The 25,336-nt window shown below is 42.5% G+C and overlaps 1 protein-coding gene across 2 annotated transcripts in view; it reads right to left on the reverse strand.

Moving 5' to 3' along the window:
* The window catches only part of ANLN (anillin, actin binding protein), a 279,002-nt gene that overhangs the window by 35,327 nt on the left and 218,339 nt on the right, over nt 1-25,336 (reverse strand). Inside the window, exons 17-20 of one of the 2 annotated variants that reach the window (XM_085607472.1) lie at nt 21,026-21,082; nt 9,248-9,307; nt 5,602-5,637; nt 5,192-5,213 (exon numbers count right to left, since the gene is read on the reverse strand). In XM_085607472.1, the coding sequence (XP_085463598.1) occupies nt 5,192-5,213; nt 5,602-5,637; nt 9,248-9,307; nt 21,026-21,082 (175 nt within the window). The remainder of the gene's footprint in view (nt 1-5,191; nt 5,214-5,601; nt 5,638-9,247; nt 9,308-21,025; nt 21,083-25,336) is intronic. The other variant, XM_085607473.1, reaches the window with a different exon arrangement.

The raw sequence follows: 25,336 nt of genomic DNA on the forward strand, positions 1-25,336 counted from the left end.
ATACCTTCGCCAAAGTTTGAGGTACTTCGAGAAGGGTCTGTTAGCCCCGAGAATAAATTGTTCCTCAAAATCAAAAACAGAGGCCCGCTACACTAGGAGCAAAAATGCTCCCCATAGATGTACCTCCTGTTTGGAGGTAAAGTTGACCTTCAAATTCAAAGTACTTCTTCATTAGGGCGAGTTCTGCGCATTTGAGGACAAAATCTCTTGGGACATTATGGTCCCAAGTGGCGTTCTCCAGGGCTTTTGCTAAGACTGCCAATGTTGAGGGATATTAGTATACAGGCTTTCTATGTCGAAACTGACAAGGATAGTTTCTTCATTAGTCTCAATGTCTTTTAATACATTGAGGACATCTTTGGTGTCTCTCAGATATGTGGAAGTCTTCTGTATGGGTTTGAAGAAGAAGTCACTATATTCAGAAAGGGGTTGGAGGACAGAGCCTATCCCAGATACGATGGGTCTGCCTGGTGGGGGAGATTTATTTTTGTGCATCTTAGGAAGTACATAAAAGTAAGGTATTTTACCTTCATTGCTGGTTAGGAAATTAGCCTCCTGTTTGCAAATATACCCTCTTTCCTCGGCGCTGTTGACAAGATTGGAAATTTCTTGTTTCAGTGCAACAGTAGGGTTTATAATTGCTACGACCTTCGAGGAGTCTCCTACACTCAGCCTGATAGGATGTTTTGTCCATTATGTCCATTAGGACCTGTCCTCTAGAAACCTGACTGAGTCCGAGCAAAGTGTTCTAAACAAAGGATTGGGGTTCGTACCGACCCCTAGCCTTGATAGATTCAAGTTGCATGCAGAATTACCAGGTTTCTTTAGAAAATGGAGATTAAAAGCCTTTTTTGAAAAGGAAGAGGTTGACGCAACGTCCATCAGGACTAATCCTAATGTGACTGGTTTTAGAGGGAAATCTACTTTCATTCCACCTCCCCATACTACTCCTCCTGAGGTTCTAACTTTCGAACATGCGGTCTACAATGACATAGAAAAACTTTCCCCAAAAACACCTTTTATGAATATGACTAAAACTGAACTGGAATCCCTAACAGCGCTCCGTAATGACGACAACATAGTCATAAAACCTGCCGATAAAGGAGGTGGGATAGTCATAATGGACAAAACATCCTATCAGGCAGCTCCAAGAAACATATGAGATGCCATCGACCGAACTTTTCCGGTACCTACAGATCAAACATGTGCTCACAAAAGCTATTCCACCAGATGTCGATCTCCCGGAGATCTCACTGCTGTAAGACAGACCACATGACTAAAAAAGCCATTTCCCTAACATACCGCAAAATTGTAAGCAATCACCCAGACCCCACAAAAACTCTCTGTGATAAATGGCAGGCAGAACTATGGGAGCTGGACGAAACGGACTGGCTGGAGGCGCTCGCGTCCTCTCACGTAGTAGCAATACCCTCCAAACTAAAACTAGTGCAACTTAAAATACTGCACCGAACCTACTACACAAGGGTGACAATGTATAAAATCGGAAGAACTGATACACCACACTGTCTGCGGGGTTGCAGGACATCCGGCACCTTCTACCACACACTGTGGGAATGGCCCAACATTACCCATTACTGGGAGGCTGTCATGGGCACAATCTCACAGGTCTGTTGACCTAGTGTCCTCCCGGAACCCAAGAGATGTCTCCTTATTATCTGGGAACCAACAGATCTTAATCATGCGGCTAGGTATGATGCGGGCTAAAAAAAACATAGCTCAACATTGTAGAGCGCAGGCCGTTCCCACACAGACAGTGGTGTAGCGATATGGATAGCGCTATGGTGGCAGAGAGGGTAGTCTATGTCTGCAGAGGGAGCCCCAAGAAATGGACACGAGTGTGGGGGGAAGTGGAATGCATTTAGAGGGAATATATGTAACCCACCACCTGAGGAGTCGGAACTGGAGCTTAGCGAATAAACAACATGATCAGAGCAGCTCTGGGACATTGTTATTACTGTGGTCATGAGGTTGGTGCATGTCGGGGAAACTGTGATGTAATATGGATATGGGAGTTATTGAAGTACTGATACAACAATGTATTTAGTATGCACCGTTGATTTCAAATCTATGCAATCAATACCATCTCTGTAAATGGACAATACATTTTTTTTAAATTTATTTTATTATGAATTTGAGGCAGGAGTGGTATCGCGGAGGGGGGGGGGGGGGGGGTATACAGGAGTCCAGGGTTCCACTCAAGACAGAATAGGTCTCAGAGTGAGAGACTCCTTGGAAACTTCAATATGCAGAAGTGCAGACATTGCGTATTCTCAGTGGTTGTGCACAAATCAAGCCATGGTTCTCATTTTTGGAAGAGACCTTGCACCACCTCTGTGTGTAACTGCCACTAGTGATCAGCTAGGCACAGATGTTGGATCTCGTCTGCCCTGGCATTCAATACTGCCAGGTGGTTTACTACCAGAAAGATCGTTTGGTGGTCCAGCCATTTCAAGAGGCGCAGGGCCTCCTGACACAGAGTCTGAGACCACCCCCACCGCACCCTGCTGATTGCAGTACTACATGGTGTAGTCAGTAGGCACCTGTACCAGCCTCCCCTTTGTTGGATGAAAGAAAGGCTTAACATCAAGAAGATGGCCCTCAGCTGCAGAAGGTTTATATGGAGATTGGACTCTGCCAGAGACTAGTGGCCTCTGCTCTCCACCTCACCCAGATGGCCACACCCAACCCTGAAGTGAAGCATCAGTCACTACTGTCTGATCCAATTATGGATGGGAGAGGGGAATACCGCATTAACCACCACTGCAAGTCTGAACATGGTGTAAGAGGTCTCCTTGAAGTTGGGCCAAATGAGACTTAAAATCCTAATGCAGAGCCTGCATATGCCACCTGGCGTGCTCCACCACTAGGATGCAGGAGCGTCCGAGTTGACCTCACTGAATTTCAGGACTGAGGCTGAAAGATTGGGATCGTAGCCTGAATTCCCATGTGAAGAAAAAAAAATACAAAACCAATCAGTGTCCAGAATGGCTTTGATGAAGGGGGGTATCTGAGAAAGAGGCAGGAGTGACTTTGGCACGTTGATAGTAAATACCAAAGATGAAAGGAGGTTTGCAGTAGTCTGGAGGTGGTTGACAACAGGGGCGAGCCTGCCTACAACAGCCAGTTATCTATGTAGGAAAAGACTGGCACCCCTGACGTCCAATGGTGTGCTGCTACCAGCCCTATCACTTTCATGAACACCAGAGGGCCACTGGTGAGACGAAAAGGGGGCATAGCAAACTGAAAATGCTCCCATCCCACCATGAAGTGCAGGTAGCTGCGATGGGCCTGGGTGTATGGAAATATGCGTCCTGTAGATCCAACACCACCATCCAGTCTCCAGGGAGCTAGGGCAAAGAACACCTGGACCAGAGTGAGCATTTTGAATTTCTCCTGGAGGAAGGCGCTAAGGGTGCAGGCCTAAAATAAGGAAAAGCCCCCCCCATCCTTTTTGGGCACAGGAAATTTGCGAGAATAACAACCTCGTCCTACTTCTGGCACGGGCACCCTCTTAATAGTCCCATGCACATGCCATTTAACAGCTCATCCACTACCTTTGGGCTATGATCTGTGAATTCCAGCTGTCTGCTGGAGAGCTATCCTTTTGGATCTGGTGGCTCAAGTCCTGCCAGGTTTTCTGAAGATCTCCGACCTGTCCTCGCCCAGTCTATACAGGACGGCCATGATGCAGACAAGTTCACAATTCATTGTGGCATGGACATAACAGATTCCATTGCCTGGGCCAATGGCACAAGTGAGGGACAATCTCAAAAGTAACAACCGTTACCTGAATATGTGCCAAAGAGGGAAGGCAGAGTATGTGTTCTTTGTAAAGGGTTGGGTGGAGGAAGAGGTGCCTCGGAGGTCAGGTGCAGCCTCAGTTAAGGTTGGACAGACACAGTCAGAAAGTACAATAGTTACCTCATCCTCCAGCATCGATGGAGTTGCCGTCCTTCTTATGAGGGTGTCAGTGGCAGGAAAGGGCCAAGACCTGTTTAGATTGCGTGTGTTTCCTCTTCGATTTACCCAACGACTTTGATCAAGACCGACCCATAGATCAATTCCTGCGGCTTCTGGAACTGGAAGCAGGACCAAGCGGTAAAAAACTTTGAAAGGTCCCGTATTTCGGTGCTTGGCAATGTAGAGTTGGCCTTAGCGTTCATTGAAGCAAAATTGCTGCAGGTCTTCGAATGGTGGCTCAACCCCAGGCAAACCTGATGAGGGTCTGTCACAGATATTTGTTCTCAACAGTCCCCACAAGGCTTAACGCCTGGTTTGGGAGTTGACACGGGTACAATTTTGAAGTTTTAAAAGGAGTCTCAAAGAAACTGCTCCTATACAAGTTTGGGGATACAGAAAGTAAGGCACCAACGTCGCTGAGCGGGAGTGGGGCCTATATGGCTATACACGTCATTTTCGGAGGGGAATGAAGTCAGCGTGGAGCCGCACGACACCACATAATACGCTCGGAGGTAGTGCTGAAATGCTTCCGGATCAGGCCTGGGGAATGTTCAAAAGGTGAGCTACCTGTGGCTTCAAGTCTCTGTCATAAACCATTTCTAAATGAGAAAGGAATTGATCTGTGCTGTGGAAGACACCAAAAATTAGGTGGGATCCCAGAGACATTCCGGAGGAGAAAAAGCATGTACAAAAAGAATAAAGGAAGTGTTTGGAGCACAACCTTTTGGCAAGATCGACAAGAGACAGCTGCTGTACATGGGTTCATGTAGATTTGGGGTAGAGGCTTTGTGTGGGTGTTCAGCCCATGCTCCGGTCTGTTAGTGTCCCTAGTTCAATACAGCACAATGTTTATGTCCCAGGCACAAAATAAAAGGGTTTTACATTTAATTGTAAAATCCTATGCATATTCAAGTAAAAATGTAACATAATATAGTTCTAAAACGATGGATACTATTATAATTAAATAGAAGTGAAAGGCGGGCATTAAGCATTATATCTTCGATATAAGACTCCAAATTAGATTTAAATTGTAAAACTTGTGCAAGGATGGTGGCAGAGCAAAATTAAACGCCGAGTACACATCCGTGTACAGTTTAAATACATTAGCTAAACATTTGAAGCAGAAAATTCCTGGCATAAAGCACTGCACAAGAGCACATTTCAATCCCTTAATCGTTTTCAAATGTAAGGATGCATATACTGTATTTACCTGGTGTATGCACGTTACTCTTCTGTAATGATTAAAGGAGAAAAACACTGGTTAGAAAACACGAAAATCAATTTTACAATTTTGGCATCATTCAAGCCCTCTAGTTATTTATTTCTATTAATACCTCGTCATGTAATCTATGTAGAACAGCTAAATCGGCCTATGTCTGAGCATATGCTTTCAAACATCTCTAGTAGCATTCGAGGCCACCAGAGAAAACGTTCCATAGTACCACAAGATGGCGGAATATGCTTACAAGTTATCAACGGAATAAACCTAGGCATACGATTTTATCGAGAAGGAAATTAAAACGCAGAAATTGTTATGGTTAAAATTGAACACTAAAAAGTTAAAACGAAATCCCCCCCCCCCCCCATAGCCATTTCCAAAGCCAACAGAATAATACTCACAGTTATCGACGTCAAAAGCCTTTTTGGCGTAATAGCCTAAAAGAAAAAAGTAAACAAAAAAAAATCTAAAGCAGTTAATTATGGTGCTTGCTGAGGACAATTGCTAATTCTTTGTATGTTACAAGTTTAAACATTTAACTGGCGTACGTTCGATATAAAAACAGAAACGCATCTTTAAATATGTAAATAAGATGAAATCAGGATATTAAAATTTTTATATCTGGGTATTAAACTGTCGACTACACTGAAGTACAAGTGTTAAACAGCTAAACGTTTTGTTGGGTGAAATTGTACCACATGCAGAATTTAAGAAGCTGCGAAGTACATGTAATCTCAGAGAAAATGCAAGCGCTTCCATCCACAAGAAAAAATTGTCCATCAACACGCTAAAGCTAAAAGATGTGCAAAAACAAATCCTAAATGGCTTAAATAACTATTTGATGGGAGAAGATAAACTCGGAATTTAGGGACAAACCAGTATTTTCTTGTCAGATGGCAACCTTTTGCTGTAGGGAGCCTAGCAAAAACCTTTTAAAAAAAAGTACAGGAGCTATGCATGTAGCTAGAATGATAAGACTTCTTCACTATTAATCTACATTTTCAGTTAGAGGCAGAGCAAGGGTAAAACTTTTTTTTGCAAAACAGAATTTGCACATATTCACAGGTCAGCGCAACAGCACCGCTTGTGATTAACACCAACTCCAGAGTTCCTCATTACCATCTTCATACACGTCTCTGTGTATCATCAACACAGTAACAGTGCTCCGTTACCCATGGAGCCCCAGCCTTCAACCTTACTTGGGTACCCGGCTGGGTTTCCTTGCGAGTACCTCGTTTTCCTTTTTCTCCTTCACCCACTGTTGGCATGTACATCTCACACGGCTACACATTCAACCCGTCAGATGTCCCTAAATCCATAGGTCCTGATGAGACCCTAGATCACGTATAGGGTCGAAACGTCGTCATCTAAAGAAAGCGGACCATTAACACGTATTATTGTATATAGCTGCTGTAAATTGTGTATTGAGTTGCTAAGTGGTTGACTTTTTTGAATACCTTGGAAACCTTGTAAAATACTGTCACAATTATGTCACCAATATTTTTGGTTCCTGTTTCTCACTGGGGACATAACGCACATTTTTCTTTTTCATTATATATAGAATTTTGTTTGTAAAATATAAAATATGATTGTATCAAACTAAAACCATAGGTGTATGTGGTTTCTTCGCCCTCTGACATCATTTTAACCCTTCCATTGCGATTGTGCACCTTATTATCTATATAGGATTCTATTATTCCACAGGAACCACTGTTTCTGACAATATTCCTTGCAAAAAAGTGGCAGTTCATAGGGTGCAAGCCTTAAGGGTTAATGCCCTCCGAACTGCAGGGCGTCATTGCCAGTGATCGTCCTGTCTGAATTAAGGGTCAGGCATGTTTCCGCTTGCTTATTATAGCCTTATAGCCCGCCGTAGCGGGCTATACCGGCTGTTAAAGGCCCGCTGCAGCGTTAAAGGCCCGAGCTGAAGGCGAGGGACTTTAACAAAGCAGAGGGGCTTTAAAAGCCGGTATAGCCCTGCTACGAAGGGCTATAAGGCTATTAGAACATTCTGCCACTAGAGGGCAGAATGTTCTAACAAATAAAACAAAGCCTTCAGGGAGCGCAAGGGGATTCAAATCCCCTCAGGCTCCCTGAAGCCTCTGTTCTCAGCCAGAGCTGTGAACAAAGAAGCATTGGAATGTTGGTGCTCCGGGCTTATACCAGCCATTATAAGCCCGGAGCGCTCCATTGTTTTCAATGGAGCTTCCAACATTCCAATGTTCTAATACACCATCAAACTCACACTAGGAATTAGGACTTTGAACCCTGTTGCTAATTCTGCCCAAAGTATCGATGAAAAACCAGATGAACTAAGACCCTGGTAGAGTGCAACAGAGGCTGTGACTCCTCGGATTCATTATGGCCACAATGACGTCAGAGAACTCTCAAACTTGCAATATTAATAGTCTGCGCTACCTGGGTAAACCATGTTATGCCCTGGCATCGAGTGTTGAGACATTTCACCACACTGGAGAAACCAACAGGTGGACATGTCGGCACGCCCAGATATTAAAATAATCAAAGCTCTACATCAAGGAGATCTGATGCTGACATTACATCCGTGTACTAGAACATCAAAGTGTATGACAACAAAAGTGAAGTCACACAGAGAAAAGGTGAGACATGGGGCAGGTCACTGCATCAAGGGTACAAAGGCCCAGCCAGAGTCTGGGCGATTAGAAGGGCAAATGTTGATTGGGCAGGAAAAGTCTAAAACCATTTCACACCTTAGCGTTTTATTTCACAGCTATCGCTTCCTAAATTTGGCTTGGGGTCTGTTGAGAGAAACTGATGGTTATTCCACTTTCATTTCAGGTTTTGGAACAGGGAACTGAGTATACATAAGGGGCTGTTTCACTGCTGAATTCACCTACAAGTTGAAAGGAAACTGTAGCCGTCTCTGAGCTTTTTATGGCGTACACACTTCGCTAAACCTCCTAAAAATCCATCTCTATTAAACGTATTCTTTTCAATTAATCAAGGAAATAAAACAAACTGAAACATGACTTGGATATTCTTCAGAATGTCTATTTCTGGAGAGAAAAGGGGCACTACTGCAAATCAAAGGACGGACTGTTACAAAACACTCCAACCCCCGACAGTCGGTTTAAATATGCGACTTACTTGTAGAAGTTGCCACCCAGGCCAACATCTGTAAAGAAGGCCCCTAGCACGTGACCTTGAGGTAAAGAACCGGTCTAAAAAGGTGCTGCGAGTTGCTGTGCATTTACCACAAAATAGCGTAAAAGCAAACACAAAAGAAAGCCTTAACTCAGAACTTTCGCAAAATGCCCTGGGGGAATAGAACAGACTACATGCATGCACATGCGGCGTCAGGGCGCTTGGGCACAAGTGCTCTGGACGTACTAGTAAGTCCAATTACGTTAAAATCCTGCAACGAGAAACTAGTTTGTGCACAAATTAAAAGGTACACCTTGGTCTTACATTCTCTGGGTGGGAAGATGCAGGCAATTCCAAATAGACAAACTCCTATAAAGAAAGCCCACAGGTCGCCATTTTACTTTATATACTGCTCCACAATTTCATGGGCAATTTAAATAGACAACCCAACATAAAATTGGTTTCCAATTGCTTCCAAACATCAAAGTGTTCAACATTAGTATCCGCACACCATTCCTTACACACAATAAGTAAAACGCAAAGGTACTAGAAAAGAAGTTCTACAGTGTGAAATAGGGGAAAGCCTGTTAACCAATGTGCTCTTTAAGGACTTAACTCACCAACGCCTACCACCATTCGTGTGTAAATATTGTCCTTAAAACCAGGTTTAATTTGTGAAGTTTGCTTTAGCCTCCGGTGTATACATCACTGTGTCCAGCACGCTCTACTTGCTCCATTCCAAAAAAGGGTGGTACATCGTGACAAAGTTTGCATTATATTTTTGAAAATGCATATGTGGATAAACCCAATTTGTAATTTTATTTTTAAACTTCAGCAGCCATTCAGAACTTCGTACTGACCGCTCAATGCAGTATAGGGCACTGGTACACAAGTGACTAAAAGTGAGTACACTGAGATTCATACCAAGAGGTACATGAACTGGATAAAGTCAATCTTTGGAAAACACCGAGCTCTGGAGAGGAGCTAAACAAGAAAAAAAATCATGTGTAAAGTATTCAGAACTGTAATTCAAAATGTAAAATGAAATAGTTAGTGGATAAAATAAGTTACACCTACCATTGTAATGTAGCTAAAGCAAACCACAGAACATACACAGTTATAACCCTTGAAAAGGGAAATTCTTGGCAAAGCCAACAGGTTAAGATGCTAACACATATAAATACAGAGGGACAAGTTAGCATTTGTGTGTGCCTGCATGCAACAGCATTTTAAAGCCAGACCTTATTTTAGACTACAAAAAATATATATATATGGCCGTTCCAGCTGATAGCGGATTTCTGCAGTGCATTCTACTCTGCTAGTACTAAAGATGCTTAACTAGTTGGTTGATAGGGAGCAGAGCTGCTTCAAGATACACAGCACATCTTGCATGGGTCACTCAGGACTGAATTTTTTTGGGTCCAGGTAGCTCAACTGAGAGCAGATTAAATGGAAAATGGGAGGTTGCAATGTGGCCCAATGTCGGGTGACTTCTGCGGACAGCCCTCAACTATCAGAGTAAGTGGTTGACAGAAAGAAGATCACACACCTAACGTTCCATCGCACATGTCACTAAAAATAGTGGCCATCGGGGAATGGAGTGAATTTGTTTCAAGAGTGAAACTATTAACATACTTAAACATGAGGGTAGATCAACTTTAAATTTTTTTTTTTTTTTAAAAAGACATCCCAAAAAAAAGTTGAAAAAAGGCAGCGATCTCGTAAAGTATTGGAATGACCATCAGTAGGTCAGTCTATCTCAGTGAGTTAATTGAATAATGAATTAAGAAACAATGTTAGAGGTAGGCTAATACTCGAGCCTAACAAATTCATTCAAACTGCTTTGTTTCATGTACTGCAGTGAAAGATGTATGTGGCAAAGTAACGAAAGGTACAAAGAGTGTCATGATTTATGGTCGTTTCAAGAAGTTAAAACACTCCACGTGCATTGAAATGGAACAACACCCTACGAGGCAGACTGATGCATCATACAGCCAATAGCACGTTGAGAAAGGTCTGCAACTCGAACCCACTACATAATCAAATATTGGAGAAAACATCTAGCAGACAGCTGCTCTGACAAGCCAGACCTAAAAGAGAATTCAAAAAGCCTTATGCCAGTTTACTAGAACATCAAAAACTAGAATGCAACAACTTAAAAGGCTGGGGAAAGTTCTTACATTCTTACTCAAGAACATTACATCTATCACATAGCACATGCGCACATTAAATTGACTGGGAGTAGTGGTGAGAAGAAAGTTTAATAATCTGCTGCATATGTACTTGTATACTATTGGGTTTAGGTACTGAACAGAATTGAGATCCAGTTAAAGACCAGAAAATAGTTTTCAAACTTGTACACTAATTTTTCGCCTTTAAAGCCCTCCCAAAGGCCTTGCATATTTGACATTAAACATGGATGACATCTTCATAAAAAGGGCAACCAAACCTCATGTCAGTGGAATTACAGATGTGCTACATATATAGTTCATTTGTTTCTACAAAGTCACAAACAAGACGTCATGCAATATCTTTGTCACAGACAAACTTTTGCAACCTAGCATTCTGTTTCAATTAAAAAAGATTAGGCAAAAAATAAATGAGAGAGGTACTACCAAAGACTACAAAAAGGTGCAATTGCTCGAGGACAAGTGATCTAACTGCAAGTAGTATTGGTAGCCTTCGAGTCTTCCAACCAATTAAAACAGCAAAAGCAAAGAAACAAGTGTCAAAAGTGAAGTAACGTATCCAATTAAGTGCAAAACAACGCAATATCTAATAAACTAATACCATGCACGACATGAAGCTTCATTAAAAGCAACGGCAGGGCTTGAAAAAGACAATTTGTGTTTCAAATGATCAGAGCAATAGGGGCAAAACCTTTAAACTATTTTATTTGCACCCGATCATTACAAATAGACAACCACTGAATAGGTTCCACCAGTCTTGCCAATGAAAACGGCAAGGGAATACCAAACAAAACAGAAACAAGACAATTCTGAACCTAAATAGGAATTGATGCTCTAAATATAGAACACAGAGGCACCTGTGTCTGTAAACCTAGTTTGCCTCTAGCACAGGGGTCTCCAACCTCTTCTGTATTGCAAGCTACTTCTAATCAGCAAAAATCATTGTGAGCGACTACTAAAGGCCAGGATTCCCGCTCATTGAAACAAGACGCTCCCAAGGCCAGCTTCATTGACTTTAAGCTTAATGTCCATAGAGCCAGATACTATGGTTTGAACAAAATATTTACACTGGATGCACTATGACAGTGCTGTTGTGTGTGTCATGACAGTGTGGTCTGTGGAGGTGTATGAGCATGTGTGTGTAAGAATGGGATATATGTGCATGGGTGACAGACCATTGTATGTACTTGTGGCACAGAACATACCTTTCACCATATTTGGCACAGTTACATGTACAACAGGCCATTTATTTTATGGGAAAAATTTGAATAGTAGAAAAATTTGCCATAATAGGAAACGTTTTCTGCAGTTTAAATCTCACCTGCTTAAGAAATAGCTATATTTGTCACTTATAATTATATGGTGTCTAGCAGCCACCAGGAGCAAGATGCCCCTGTGTGTAAATGCAAAACTAGAAGAAAATTATAATGAAGAGGTAACTCAATCATTAAGTTACCTTCCTTTTACTTTTCTTCCATTTGAAAAGCATTCAGAAACATTCTATTTTCATGCTCCAATATGGAATTGACAATAACTTATTTGGAGTTAAATACATCAGTTCTTCACCGCTGTGCCCCATCCTGGGTCAAAATAGAGAAGAGCACTGATCATTATCAGGCCCTGCTGTCTGCGGCTGAAGAGTACCGACTACATTATACAGAGGCTTAACTTTAAAAGGAAAATGTAACAGGAAGATGAAAAACTTAACCCATACTTACTTAAAAATTAACTCAAGGCTGTGAGCTACTCTGAAGGTGTCAGCGAGCTACTAGTAGCTCACAATCGACTGGTTAGAGACACCAACTATAGCACAATCAGTCTAGGAAGCCACATCTATGCCTATTCCCCCAGCAGTCTATACCCACACACTATGCATTGCACTGGTTAGAGTAGGGCTGGTCATGGTCGTACCTAAATACCAAAGAAGGTGGAATTATTGCCTCTCACCAGTCCTATGGCATGAGAAAGCAAAAAGGTATCTCCAGGGGTACAAAGCACGCTACAGATTGTGACCTGAAGGTGGCCATGATATAACATGTCAGACAGCATAGTAAATAAATCTGTGGGGTATACCATCTTTACATCACAGGAAATACATGGGAGTCATTACATCACAGGTAACTTAAAAGTTCTTAATTATTTCCAAAGGACATGTATATGGCATTGGAGGGGAGACAAGTGTGCTTACTAGTAAGTGTATGGCATGACAAGCTTGCCAGGTGCCAAGACATTCACAGATTCCTGTCACCGAAACAGAACAGGTGCCGGCACTCTCATAACAGTTTGCAGATCCAACTTTAGTGAAATGCAGATTATGGCACAGAAGACACGTTTCTGCCTTTACAAGCCTTCTTCAAAAGAACCTATGACCAATGTACTGACTTGCGATGTAAAGACCTACAATAATTTATGCAGCAATTTAAGTTCATGATTCTCAGTCTATGACCTGGTATTTAGACCAGATTTCGGTTTGGTAAGTTCCTTTGGTGTCTGGTGGCATTGGCCATTTAATGACCCAGATGGTAAAAAGGCTCCTCAAGTCCAACAGGGCCCCTTCCTCCAGACTCACTAGTTATTCCAAACCAAGCCTAAAGACTCGACTCGCTCCTGGTCTAACTGCTATGGAATAGGAAGCGATGCAGGGTTAGTTTGGAAGTCCTGAAACGTAGCTGGGGTAGAGGGGGTTTGGAGATTCCGGATCTAGAGCTTTACTATTTTGCATCGCAATTGCAACATGCCATAGCCTGGTTGGACGCGGATCCCTCTTGGGAGAGGTCCCTGCTGGCGGGTACGTACGGGGACCGACAGCTCGGGGCTTTGCTGTGGCGGGCTGGAGGACTGAACCCGCCTCTGGTGCAGCTTGGGGCTGCAATTTGGAACCGAGTGGTACGTAAAATTATTCAAGATAGACCTTTTGCCCTGGAGGCGGATCTCTGGCAGATGCCGCCCTTCGTGCAGATTGAACACGTAATGTCAACGGAGGCGTGGAAGTCAGGGGGCTGCCTGATGTTGGCCGACCTGTACCCAGACGATAAATTTATTACGTATCAGGAGGCAATGATCGCCTTTGAGTTGGGAGCAGGGCAGTTTCTGCATTATGCCAAAATAGCAGCAACAGCACGACAATTGTGGCCTACGTTTCCGGAGGCCCCGCGGCACACTCAGACTTTGGTCATTATGATAGCCATGGCGGGAGGGCGAAAATGTGTTATTCACCTCTATAAGGCGTTAAGGTATGATAGAAAAACCGGCCCCCTAAAAATAGAAGAAAAATGGCAGCAGGCGTGCTCGCAGGAGATTGCATCGCGAGACTGGGTGCGAATCCATGAAGGTGTGCGGAAGGTGGCAGTGAGCAATCGCTTTAAGCAAATCCAGTACAACATAATCCACATGACATACCTATCCCCTAGAAGGTTGCACGCCATTGATGGCTCCAGAGACCCCCACTGTCCAAGGTGTCACAGTGGTCCAGCAGATTTTCTGCATATGGTATGGACGTGCCCAACGATTCAGACGTACTGGGGGGCGGTAATTGAAGAACTGACCCGGATAACCGGTTGGACGATTTCATTGGATCCCCGTGTATGTCTGCTGGGCTTGATTCCGCGAGACCCGAAACGCAAGATAAGCAGGCGGTTTCTGGTCCTGGGGCTAGTGATAACCAAAAGACGTATAGCAAGCCACTGGTTGACGCAGCAAGAACCTATATTGGCAAAGTGGAGGTCAGATTTACGGGAATGGGCCCTAGCCGAGGAGGGGCACATACGGAGCACCAGGAGAGACCCCAAGTTGCCTGAGGTGCTACTAGCATGGGGGGGTAATGATACAGGAAATAGCGGGTCAGGCCTCCCAGGTCACTATATCCAGTACAGCTGGAATGTCCGTCGGAGTGGGGGAGACCCTAGGTCAAGAGAGGGAGATCGCAGGTGACCCCATGTGAGTACTTAGATAAGCAAACCTTGAGTTGCAGTGACCCTGCGGGGGGGGGGGGGGGGAAAGAGGGATTAGGGGGGGGCAGTTGGGTTGAGGGAAGCGGGCGGGAGGGGGGAATTGTTTTTAAGATTGGTTTGGATAAAGCGAATTCGCCGAGACATCGATTGTAAAATATTGAAGATAATGGACGCTCCAAGGTGTTGCACTCACACATTGTTGCTCTTCGATATTAGTACAGTGCGGTTCCTCGCCTCCACAGAGGTGGACTAACTAAGGAACTGCTGGCTGAGAGGTGTGAGGCAAGATTGATGAAGACCAAATAACAGGATTGTGGATGACGCAACAACCGGACCACTTCCAGGTGCCACGTGTTAGATAGGTCCATTGGTAATCTGTAGATATCTGTCTCACAGCTTCCTATGTCGGAGCCCCTTAGAGGCATCTGTCGATATTGTTATGTTATGCAGTGTACTGATGACGGAAGTTGTAATCTTGAGGAAACCAATAAAGTTTGTTTAAATCTCCACAAAAAAAACAAGCCTAAAGGAATAAGGACATCATGTATGTACTATAGTGTCTAAGCTCACTACCATGTGTCAAATTACAATCTTGACATCTTCTCTGAAGCAGATTTTCAACAACGCTTATAAAAGGCATGAAAATTCCGGGGAGCAGACTGACCTTTACATTCAACAGTTCATGGCATTTAAAAACCAAAGAATCCACCACTGCCCATACAGCATTAGCACGAGTGTGGCCCTTCCATTGAAGGATATTCATATTTGTGCAGTAAGGGCTATAGTGGAGTCTTTGATTTTCAAAAAGCTCCTCGCAACGTAATCTAAAATCTGCTCCCTGGGGACTCAATGCAATTTTTTGCAAACTCATACTTGTGTGCTTATCCAAACTAAGTTTTTAGAGAATGTTGGGAATGAGAACCCACGATAATTCTTCCCTGGGAAGGCTTGAGAACTGGAACAATTGGAATTTCACAGGGGGAGCACACTTGGGTTTGTCAAATTCAGAATTCTATTGAGACACACACACTTATGCACGCACTGGAGATTCCTTTTGGCTTACTGCTCACAAGACCGTTTGGCTTCATGGTAAAAAACAGGATATTGTTCCCAGAATAAGAATGCACCGAATCACTCCTCAGCCAGAAATCCCTCAACTAGAACATAAATCCCATTATTGTTTTGAAAAATATTAATTAGAGCACATTTGATAGCTGTCCTGCTAGCAACTCATGCTTGGTTAAGAATCTGACTAAAATGGTGCCTGTGTAATAAGTTAGGATGCCAGGAGGCACAAGAAGGGTGATTGAAAAGCTCTACTAATACATCACATTGTTATGTCACGTTCGATGTACATTACAGAAGGATTCGTGGGCAGACATGGGGCAATATCAAGATAACAGGCCTATCTATAAAATATTGGCTGCAGAAGAACTTTGACTAAATCACCCAAACACCCAAAACTTAAAGCATGGATGTCAATGACTGGAGAATATGGATGTTCACAGGTAGTACAGGAAGATGTGCACGACTGACTCAGAAAGGTTGCTACTACAAGAAAGTCTTTTGCAAATACGCTGAATTGGGCAAATGAAGTCAGGCAGGAGAAACCTGATTTTAATAAACATGGAGAGCTTTGAGTTTAAAAAAAAAACCTAAAGGAGTGTTTCACTATGACTGGTGAAAATTAGACTGATCTAAGAGGAATTTATATTTTTGTTGGGCTAAGGGAAAGTTAGGGACAATTTGGGTAAGCGAGCACTTAGGCCTCAAAAACCGGTTTATTTTATGGTTGTGTGGGAAATGTGAAACTTTTATAAGGTAAGAAGGGCACTCCCTAAATTTAAAAAAAGTTATTAAGTAGGTTTAAAGCAAACTAATTGGGTGTGCTTCTGAGGCCGGCACGCTGTCTAAACATGCCTAGAACAATTACTAACATAATACAAGTTCAAAAAACTTGCCCTCTGAGCACCATAACCTAATAGCTATTGCTAGATTCATACATCATAAAACTCTCATACCAATTCATCTAAATTAACCACATATGTGATGACAAAAACAAGCCTGAAAAAGCGTTTTTCAAAATTTCGCAATACATGTGAAACATTTATTCTGTTGAACTCACAGAAAATAACTTGATTGTACTCAGAATCATTGTAATGATAAATAATCAGTTCATGAATTCATTCATTTTGATGCCCGCCCAATGCATTTCGGGCCCTGACCGTTCAACCCAAAACGAGAATGACCAGACAGGTCTTTGTATCTAAATACTCTACGTGCTCCAGACAAATCAAAAAGATCATTAATGCCCGATGGGAGATGTTGAAAAATGAGGGAGATTTTAAAGTTTTATTCAAAGAAAAACCTTTATATGCCTATAAAAGATCAAGGAATTTGAAGGAAATGTTAACCTTTACACCAATGGGACGCATCAAAGATTTCAAAGGGACCCAACGTTGCCAGAATTGCGTGCATTGCAATAATGTGATAAGTGGAAATGGGGTTCATCTTCCATCAACTGGTGAAACTATTCAACTTAGACATAATGCAGACTGTAATTCTAAACATCTAATATATGCAATAAAGTGTCCATGTGGATTACTTTATATAGGTAAAACTGAGAGGAAAATAAAAACCCGTATTTCAGAACATAAAAGCACTATTCGCAATGGCAACATCAAAAGCAGTCATGCTGTACATTGGATGAAATACAGACATTCCACAGCACAACTTAAATTTAAAGTAATTGAGATAGTCGTCCCAGCCCCTGGTAGAAACATAACAAAAACATTGCTATAAAGAGATTTTTTGGATAAGGAAGCTAGATACCCAGGATCCCAAGGGGATTAATGATAAAGTGGATTTAGGATGTTTTTTAGGATACGATACATTCTTTAAAAATAGGGGCCATACAGACGCTGCTTCATTTTCATTCATTTTTGTCTTCTTGTGAAAAATATAAGCTATAACTTTCAATTTATAAACCGTATGTATATTTCACCATACAAGTATATTGCCAGATTGACTAATGTTTGTGCATCTTTTTTCATTTAAGATAATTAGTTTTTTCATTAAAAATCACTTTATTTCATTTTCTGTTACGTTTTGTTCTCTATACACGCGGTGGTAGTTGGTATGGAGTCGGAGGTTTTATCCACTTTCGCGATTGGTTACTTGTACAACGAGTAGGGAATGCGTAATAGAGATTAGCACTCACGTTTCACTTTAGGTTTTTGAATTCAGATAGACTCCTCAAATGGGTTTCACTCCATTCTAAGATGGCGGGAATTTTTCTAGTGAGAAATGAAGCGTAGTCCGCTTTCTATTTTTTTCCCCCGTTAGGACTTATACGTCAGAAGCGGATACCATGAGAAACGACTTGCGGTGCGTTAGCCATTGAGACTGGTTCTTCCTTACTGCTGGTAGCACGGAAGCTTTTTGCTCACGTTAAGGTGAGCACGGTGTTGTTTAATGCGGCAATAGTGTACACATGGAGTACTCGAGTCGGGATTACATCTTGTTTCTATTGATTTTCCGCAGACTCAATTGTAGCAGCTCGTAGTACATACCCTCGCGTTACACGGACCGTGGACATTTTTTGAGGTTGAATTCATTTGGGTTCTTGGCGTTTATTAATTTGTACCACAAGCAGAGTATATCAATATTTGATTTTAGTTGGTCTTTTTTTTTTATAGGAAGTTCATGAGAACAGATTGAAACCAGGTACGAACATCAGTAGATGATGATGTAGGATAACTTTTGAGGCTTATTACTTTAATTATTATTTTTCACAATCACTTTGGGCAAATGGGCACTATTTTGTTTTTGCCGAGAGGATTTTTAAAATACACTGGCAGTAACATTGTCATTATATTAATGTTATGGTGACATATATTAGTATTTGGACAATGCTAGGATGTTATGTTTTTCCGGTTTTGAAAATCTGTTACCCTGTACACTAAAATGTAAATATTGTTTGCAGAAATTTTCCCCTGAAGAAGGGCCATAGGGGCCCGAAATGCATTGGGCGGGCATCAAAATGAATGAATTCATGAACTGATTCTTTATCATTACAAGTCAAGTCAAGTCAAAGTATGCTTTATTCGAATGATATTCATAAAAGCAAGGTACAATTTACAATAAGACATTTCATTAAATAAGTTAAAAAACTATTAAATTCAATATAATTCGATACTACATACTTTAAACAAATTCGGATTAAATTACATCCATAAGGGAGACATTATTTCATTTAGCGACAGTGTTGTTTGTATTACATGCAGGTAGACATAATTGAAGCCCTGGGTTGAACATTCCGCGATAATAACAGTGGATACTAATTATTAAAAACAGAGACAATTAATTGATAAAAGAATTTTTTAAAACAGATTACATATGATAAAATGCTAAAAGTTAGCAAGGGGGAGAATAGTAAAAAGACTAGCAGTCTCACCCTGTTCAAGAGAATAGTCAAATGACTAGCAGTCTCAATCTAATCGTCCACGCCCATCCTAGATACTTTGCAGTGGCAGTTGAAATCCAAGGCAATGTGCTGGTGCATATAATGCGTAGAGCAACAATGCTACTAGTAGTTCCTAAATTTTTGCACATTGGGGTAAGCCATATACGCCGTGGTGCAGCATAGATTTTACAAGAAAACAAAAAATGACCAATAGTTTCATTATTTGTACCACAGGCAGGGCAGACAGCACTAATTCCCGCTTCCCATTTTGCTGTTAAAAATCTAAGGGGAAGTGCTCCAGCTCTCAGTTGAAAGAGAAGCTTCCTGTCTCTGGGCTTGGTTATAATATCCCAGTAAGATTCAAGATGGGGATACATCTTGGCCTCTAGGAACTCTCTAGTCATATTACCAGTGCTGGAGCTACACCAATTCCGCTGGGCAACCCTCTCCCAATAAATGGTCTTGAGCACACTTTTAGAAGGGAAGGTTGAACCTACAGGATCTTCCCAAAGTGTACTCAAACCAAGCTCAAGCAAGGATGCCCTAAGCGCTTTTAACCAACCTATTTTATGGTGGAGGTCAGTTCTTATAATGTCTAGAAAGCCCCCTGCATAGTGAGAAAGCGCAGGCGTTGTCCATAACCTGCGCCAGTACAATATTGGGCGGAGCCGCGCCATATCTAAAATGGCTCTTCTACCCAAATCATACTTAAGGGGCAGCAGTGGGGTACTTTTAGGAACGCCTGTAATGGCCCTTAAGAATGTATTCTCTGAGAGTTGGAGAGCCGGCATTTTTTCAAACCCCCACAGCTCAGCACCATAAAGTACAGAACCCAGAGCTTTAGCTTCATAAACCTGTAAAACGGGTTTCACAGGTTTAGTGAAGGATTTTCTGTGCTCTGAGCTGATTGCGCCTGCCAATTGCCTATGTTTGATTGTTGCAATTTCAATATGATGCCGCCAGGTCTTCGCATTGGATATGTGCATACCCAAATAAGTGAAATTGTTCACTACCTCCAGCGGGCGATTGTTTAAGGTGATTTTTGTCTTGAAACTACGATGGGGGTTGAAAGTCATCAGCTTAGTTTTAGTAATATTTACCTCTAGGCCATACTCTTTGCAAAATTGGTCAAAGATTGACAGAGCACACTGCAATCCACTTGGCGTTTTAGCTAGGATGAGTGTGTCATCAGCAAACATTAAAATAGGAATTTTAATACCATCTAAGAAAGGAGCATCCACTTGAGCAGAAGTCATACGTGTTACAACATCATTAATATAAAGTCATTACAATGATTATGACTACAATCAAGTTATTTTCTGTGACGTCAACAGAATAAATGTTTCACATGTATTGCGAAATTTTGAAAAACGTTTTTTCAGGCTTGTTTTTGTTATCACAAATGTGGTTAATTTAATTTGTATGAGAATTTTATGATATATGAATCTAGCAATAGCTATTAGGTTATGGTGCTCAGAGGGCAAGTCTTTTGAACTTGTGTGGGAAATGTGCCCAGAATCCTCTTCCATATAGGACGAGCAAATCCAACAGGAACTTTCATCCAGGAAAAGTTGAATAAACAACTACTCTATTGAGATCCAGCAATTCAGTTGTAAACTTTGCAAATAGGTACTCTACTAAGGCTCTACCAACAGGTAACAAGTATTCATTTTAACCTAAAAATATTGTTTGACTTAAACACAACATTTGCCCATTTACTCCATTCCTTCGTTGCAAGTTAGCAAACTTTCTTGCCAACTTCAGTGATACCTACACTATCGAATAAAGTGTCCCTTAACATTTGTTTTTAGGGGAGTTGGCGGGGGAGCAGGACAAGGGAGGATGTGATAAATACCAGCCTAAACACAAGTAACTTTTTATTTATAAGTATCGCGGTTAAGCAAACACCCATCTGTCCGCCAGCAAGCTCACAATGGGAGGTGACTGGGGCATTTGAACTGCAGAGACCAGTTTGAGTATCCTGCGATTTCTAAGAATTTTAATATATTACAAATATTTGCCACAGTTTGTGCTTGAAATTTTAAATTACTTAACCGTCGAAAACAGTCATTTTACACCAATTAATAGGCTTGCTCACCTTTGATTTCATAGTCTTCTTTCTTTTGTCTGGACCACCAAGATCTCTCCTTTGAACCTTAGAAAATATGAAAAATTTAACTTGACGCCACAGGTTTGCACACAAATGTTAAAGTTTGAATTGTTGTGATGTGAACATTTGGGCAGCATACAGCCACCAGCACTCCCCACAGATGTGGAGGAGTGAGTTAACGTTAATAAGCACGTCATGATTCTGGGGTGTGTTCCAAGACGCACTGCACATTGGGTCTGTGCATAACCACTTAGCTAAATACTAGTATTTTTCATCACAGGATTCTATAGCTTCTAATATGTATAGAAATGGTTTTATTTCTTTTCATGTTTTCAATATGCTCATTTCATATACAGTGATGATGGGAGGCCCCAATGCCTATCAGGAACACCCTTTTTTAGGGACAATATGTTAATCAAAGTAAATTTTTTCTTGAAATACAAAGAGAAACGAGATAGAAAACATACCTTTCCGAAAACCATAAACAAATCTTATTCAATGAAATCCAATTCAATAACAGCCAATTCCAATTAAGAACCCCAAGTAGAGAAATGAGTAAGCTTCCAACTGTCCAGCAACAGCCACAACCGTAAGTAAATCATCATAATTACCGATGCATGGGTAAAGGCATAATGGGACACAAATATTCCACCCCCTCGCGCTGTAATATAAATGGAGTTTGTTGCAGGATGAAGCATGCACACCAATGAGGGAGGAGAATCGAAACATCCTGATTACTGGAGTCAGCAACATAGTTATTGTGAAGCTGTAAGTACGACAGTAAAACAACAATCATTGCCTGTCGTGTGCATGAGAAATCATGAATAACTAGTACATAGAAAGAAAAATGAAAAATTGTTAAACGCGGAATCCTGGCACTCATGACTATTGTAGAGCTTGAAAGTTAATTGTAAACAATAATGGGCACAACGGTAGGGAACTGTGCACTTTAAAAGCGCATGTCTGTTTGGCTGGCTGTCTTGGGACAGCCAGCCAGACATGCACATTTTAAAGTTCTTTAACCTAGCTGTCTTAGACAGCTGGGTTAAAGAAAGAGCAGTCCTCCAGTGCTCTTAGGAGCGCTGGGAGAGCCTTCTCCATCCATTCCTGGCACTTTCATGTTGTGAAAGTAGCGCCAGGATTGGGTAGTGCAGTTTCCTGCATCTGTAGCTTCCTGGAAGACACCCGAGGGAGGAGGATGTCATGCTGCGGTAGTAAGTGAAATTATTTAATTCATTATTTTGTGTCGCATTCCACTTGATACAAGCCAGCCGCCACTGGCGGGTGCAAAGAAGCCATTAGGAGGCACACTCAATGCGTCACAAAAAAGTGGTGCATTGTCAGTGTGCCCCCCGAAGGGGCAAGGGAGTCCTGTGGAACCCCCCAGACATCCCCTTGCAGGCGGGTACATTTACCCAGTGCACCCGCCAGCAAGGGAATCTCTAATACAGGTTGCCGCCTGCACTGTGAAACACGGAGCGGCTTCTTCAAAGCTGCTTTGTATTTCACTTGAAGCACAAGTTACTTACTTGTGCAATGATATATCTATAAGCGACATTAATTAGTGATAGATTCCTTACCTTAGAATATCCCCAGGTGTCAGACTGGATCCAGAAAGTTTGTCAGCAGTATCCCTGCGCGTCGGTAGGCGTCGTCGTGTGGCTCTGCGTACGTCGCTGGCGTCGTAGCCACCAAGATGACGTCGTCGGAGCTACTTACACGTGCCCACGCGCGCTGACGTCAGTTCTGTACACAACTTTTCCGCGCCAGGAGCGCAGAGCTATGCCAGAGACCGACTACTGGTGCAATAGAACTAGGGCCCCAAAAGGGATGACCTGCACACTAGAGAACAGTTTATGAACGGGGAGGATAGGCGGGCGGTAAGGAATCTATCACTAACTAATGTCTCTTACAGATATATCGTTACACAAGTAACTTGTGCATCTGAAAGAGACACGCGAGTGATAAGATTCCATACCTTAGAATACATACACAAGCAATGCCAGCCCCGGTAGTGGGTCTGCAAAGTGAGATTACACCAGAAAGTCATGGAGAACCGAACGGCCAAAGAAGCCGTCTCTCCGGACCGGACTGTCGAGGCAATAGTGCTTAGTAAAAGTATGCAACAAGGCCCAAGTGGCTGCCTGACAGATGTCTTGCAGGGGGGACACCACGTCCCAATGCTGTAGTAGCAGCTGTCGCCCTTGTAGAATGGGTGCGCAGCCCAACCGGAGGTTCCGTTTTAGCCAGAGAATAATAGGCTTTAATGCACAAGACAACCCATCGGGAGACAGTCCGCTTGTGCACAGTCCAACCTTTCTTGGCACCCACATAGCAGAGCTGGTCATCCACCCAGGACTGTTGTGTGCAGTTGAGATAGAACAAAAGCGCATGTTTTGGGTCCAGTCGGTGGAGCCTCTCCTCTTCTCTTGAAGGGTGTGGAGGGGTAAAGAAAGTGGACAGAGTGACAGTTTGTCCGAAATGCAAGTCGTGTGCAGCGTCCTCTGATATCTGGAAGTAGTCGGACAGTTTTCCCCGATGCTGCGTCCACTGGAACTTCAGGTCCCATTGCAGAGCCCACATATGCCATCTGGCATGATAGATCAGCAGGCCCAGCAGCCTCAGGGTCTTCCTGACCGAAACCCAGGACCAGGGCCGAAAGATCAGAATCATAGCCCGAATGTCATGGGCTCGCTGCTCGGGAGGATAAACACGAAACTGCGCCGTATCCGGAACCGCTCCGATGAAGAGGAGCTTCTGAGAGGGAATTGGTTGCGATTTCGGCACGTTGATGGAAAAGGATTAGTTACTTACCTGTAATCCTAGTTCTCATCCAGGGGTATACTCATCAAAGTCATAATCTATGAATAATCCCCGCCCATGTGCGGGATCCTGGAGCATATAGAAAATACATATATACATATATATATATATTACCTACTGGCGGTCGCCAGTAGGTAGTTATAGTTAGGACCCCTTTTCCATAGGAAATCCGCAACATTCTATTTTGAATAACTTTGGCGCCGGTGATGAATCCTCGCGAATTTCTCAAAATAGGTGGGGCGCTACGCTCCGCTCCTACCCTGAAAGTCTCGGGGGGATCCGTCAAGCGGGGGCTGAGATAAAAGGGGGGTCCCAAAACGCGTTTTTCCCATGCATTTTTCCATAGGACCTTTAGAACGAGCTACAGCCCGAACGGCTGAACAGAATTACTCGAAATTTGGCAGAGAGGTAGTCCCTAGGTCAAGGAAGTGCCTTTTGTAGGTTTGGTGTAAATCTGTTCAGTAGATTCTGAGAAAATAGCCTTTAAATCAATATATATATCTGAGCCCGCTTACGGTACGCTTACCGTACGCTTACCGTAAGCGTACGGTGGCGTGCGCGAGCGCGATTCTGATTGGCTCTTAGATCTTAGTAAACATTCGAATCGGCCGAAACCAGGAAGCGGCGGCCGCCATTTTGTGTATTTCACTCTGAAAAAAAAGAGTGAAAACAAGAAAAGGGGGCAATGAGGAGAGTTACAGACCCCCTAACATTTGTAAGGGGGTCAAAGAAGGACAGAAAAGTACAAAAAAAACATTTATTGATTTTTAAAAAAATCACGGGGTACGCGTACGGTAAGCTTACGGTAAGCGTACGGTAAAAAAAATAAAAAAAAATAAATGAAAAGCAGATTTAAGAGTTTAGATATTAGGGAGCTCTAAAAAGAGCTGTTGTGTTTATGAAGTCATTTTTTTAGTGGTACCTACAAGTAAGTACCGATGCAGAGTCTAAGGTTCAAAAGGAAGACTCTGTTCCCTTCATCATTGAAGTGCACACCATCTCCTCTATAAATGTCTTGCATGTCATAACGCAAGTTGTTGTGGTAAATGGCACCCATACCATAGTCACGGAGGAAAGCAGAAACAGATTTGTTGACGTGCTTTCTTGCTTTGTCAATCTGTGGACAGAAATGATTGGACCAGTTCCATTTTTGCCTTTGGCATATGTTGGAAAACACAAAGGCAGTTTTAGGGAAAAGTGAAAACAGTTGTGCAAAGGTGTCCTTCATAAGCATTTCCAGACCTACCCCAGTCAAAGTGCCTAGGTCATTGCCACCACAGTGCACTATTATGAGGTCAGGGTGTTGGATTTGCATGAAGGATTTCACCAATGGCATCAATTGGTGCCACTTTAACCCTCTCTGACCAATCCATTTAATGTCTACATTTGGCAAAGCAAGGTCTCTCACCATATCTGTTTTCTCTGCAAACTTTTCACTCCAGAAGACATAGCTGTGCCCTACAATCCACACTGTGA

The sequence above is a fragment of the Triturus cristatus genome, chromosome 5_2 (assembly GCF_964204655.1).
Source record: "Triturus cristatus chromosome 5_2, aTriCri1.1, whole genome shotgun sequence".
Lineage (NCBI taxonomy): Eukaryota > Metazoa > Chordata > Amphibia > Caudata > Salamandridae > Triturus > Triturus cristatus.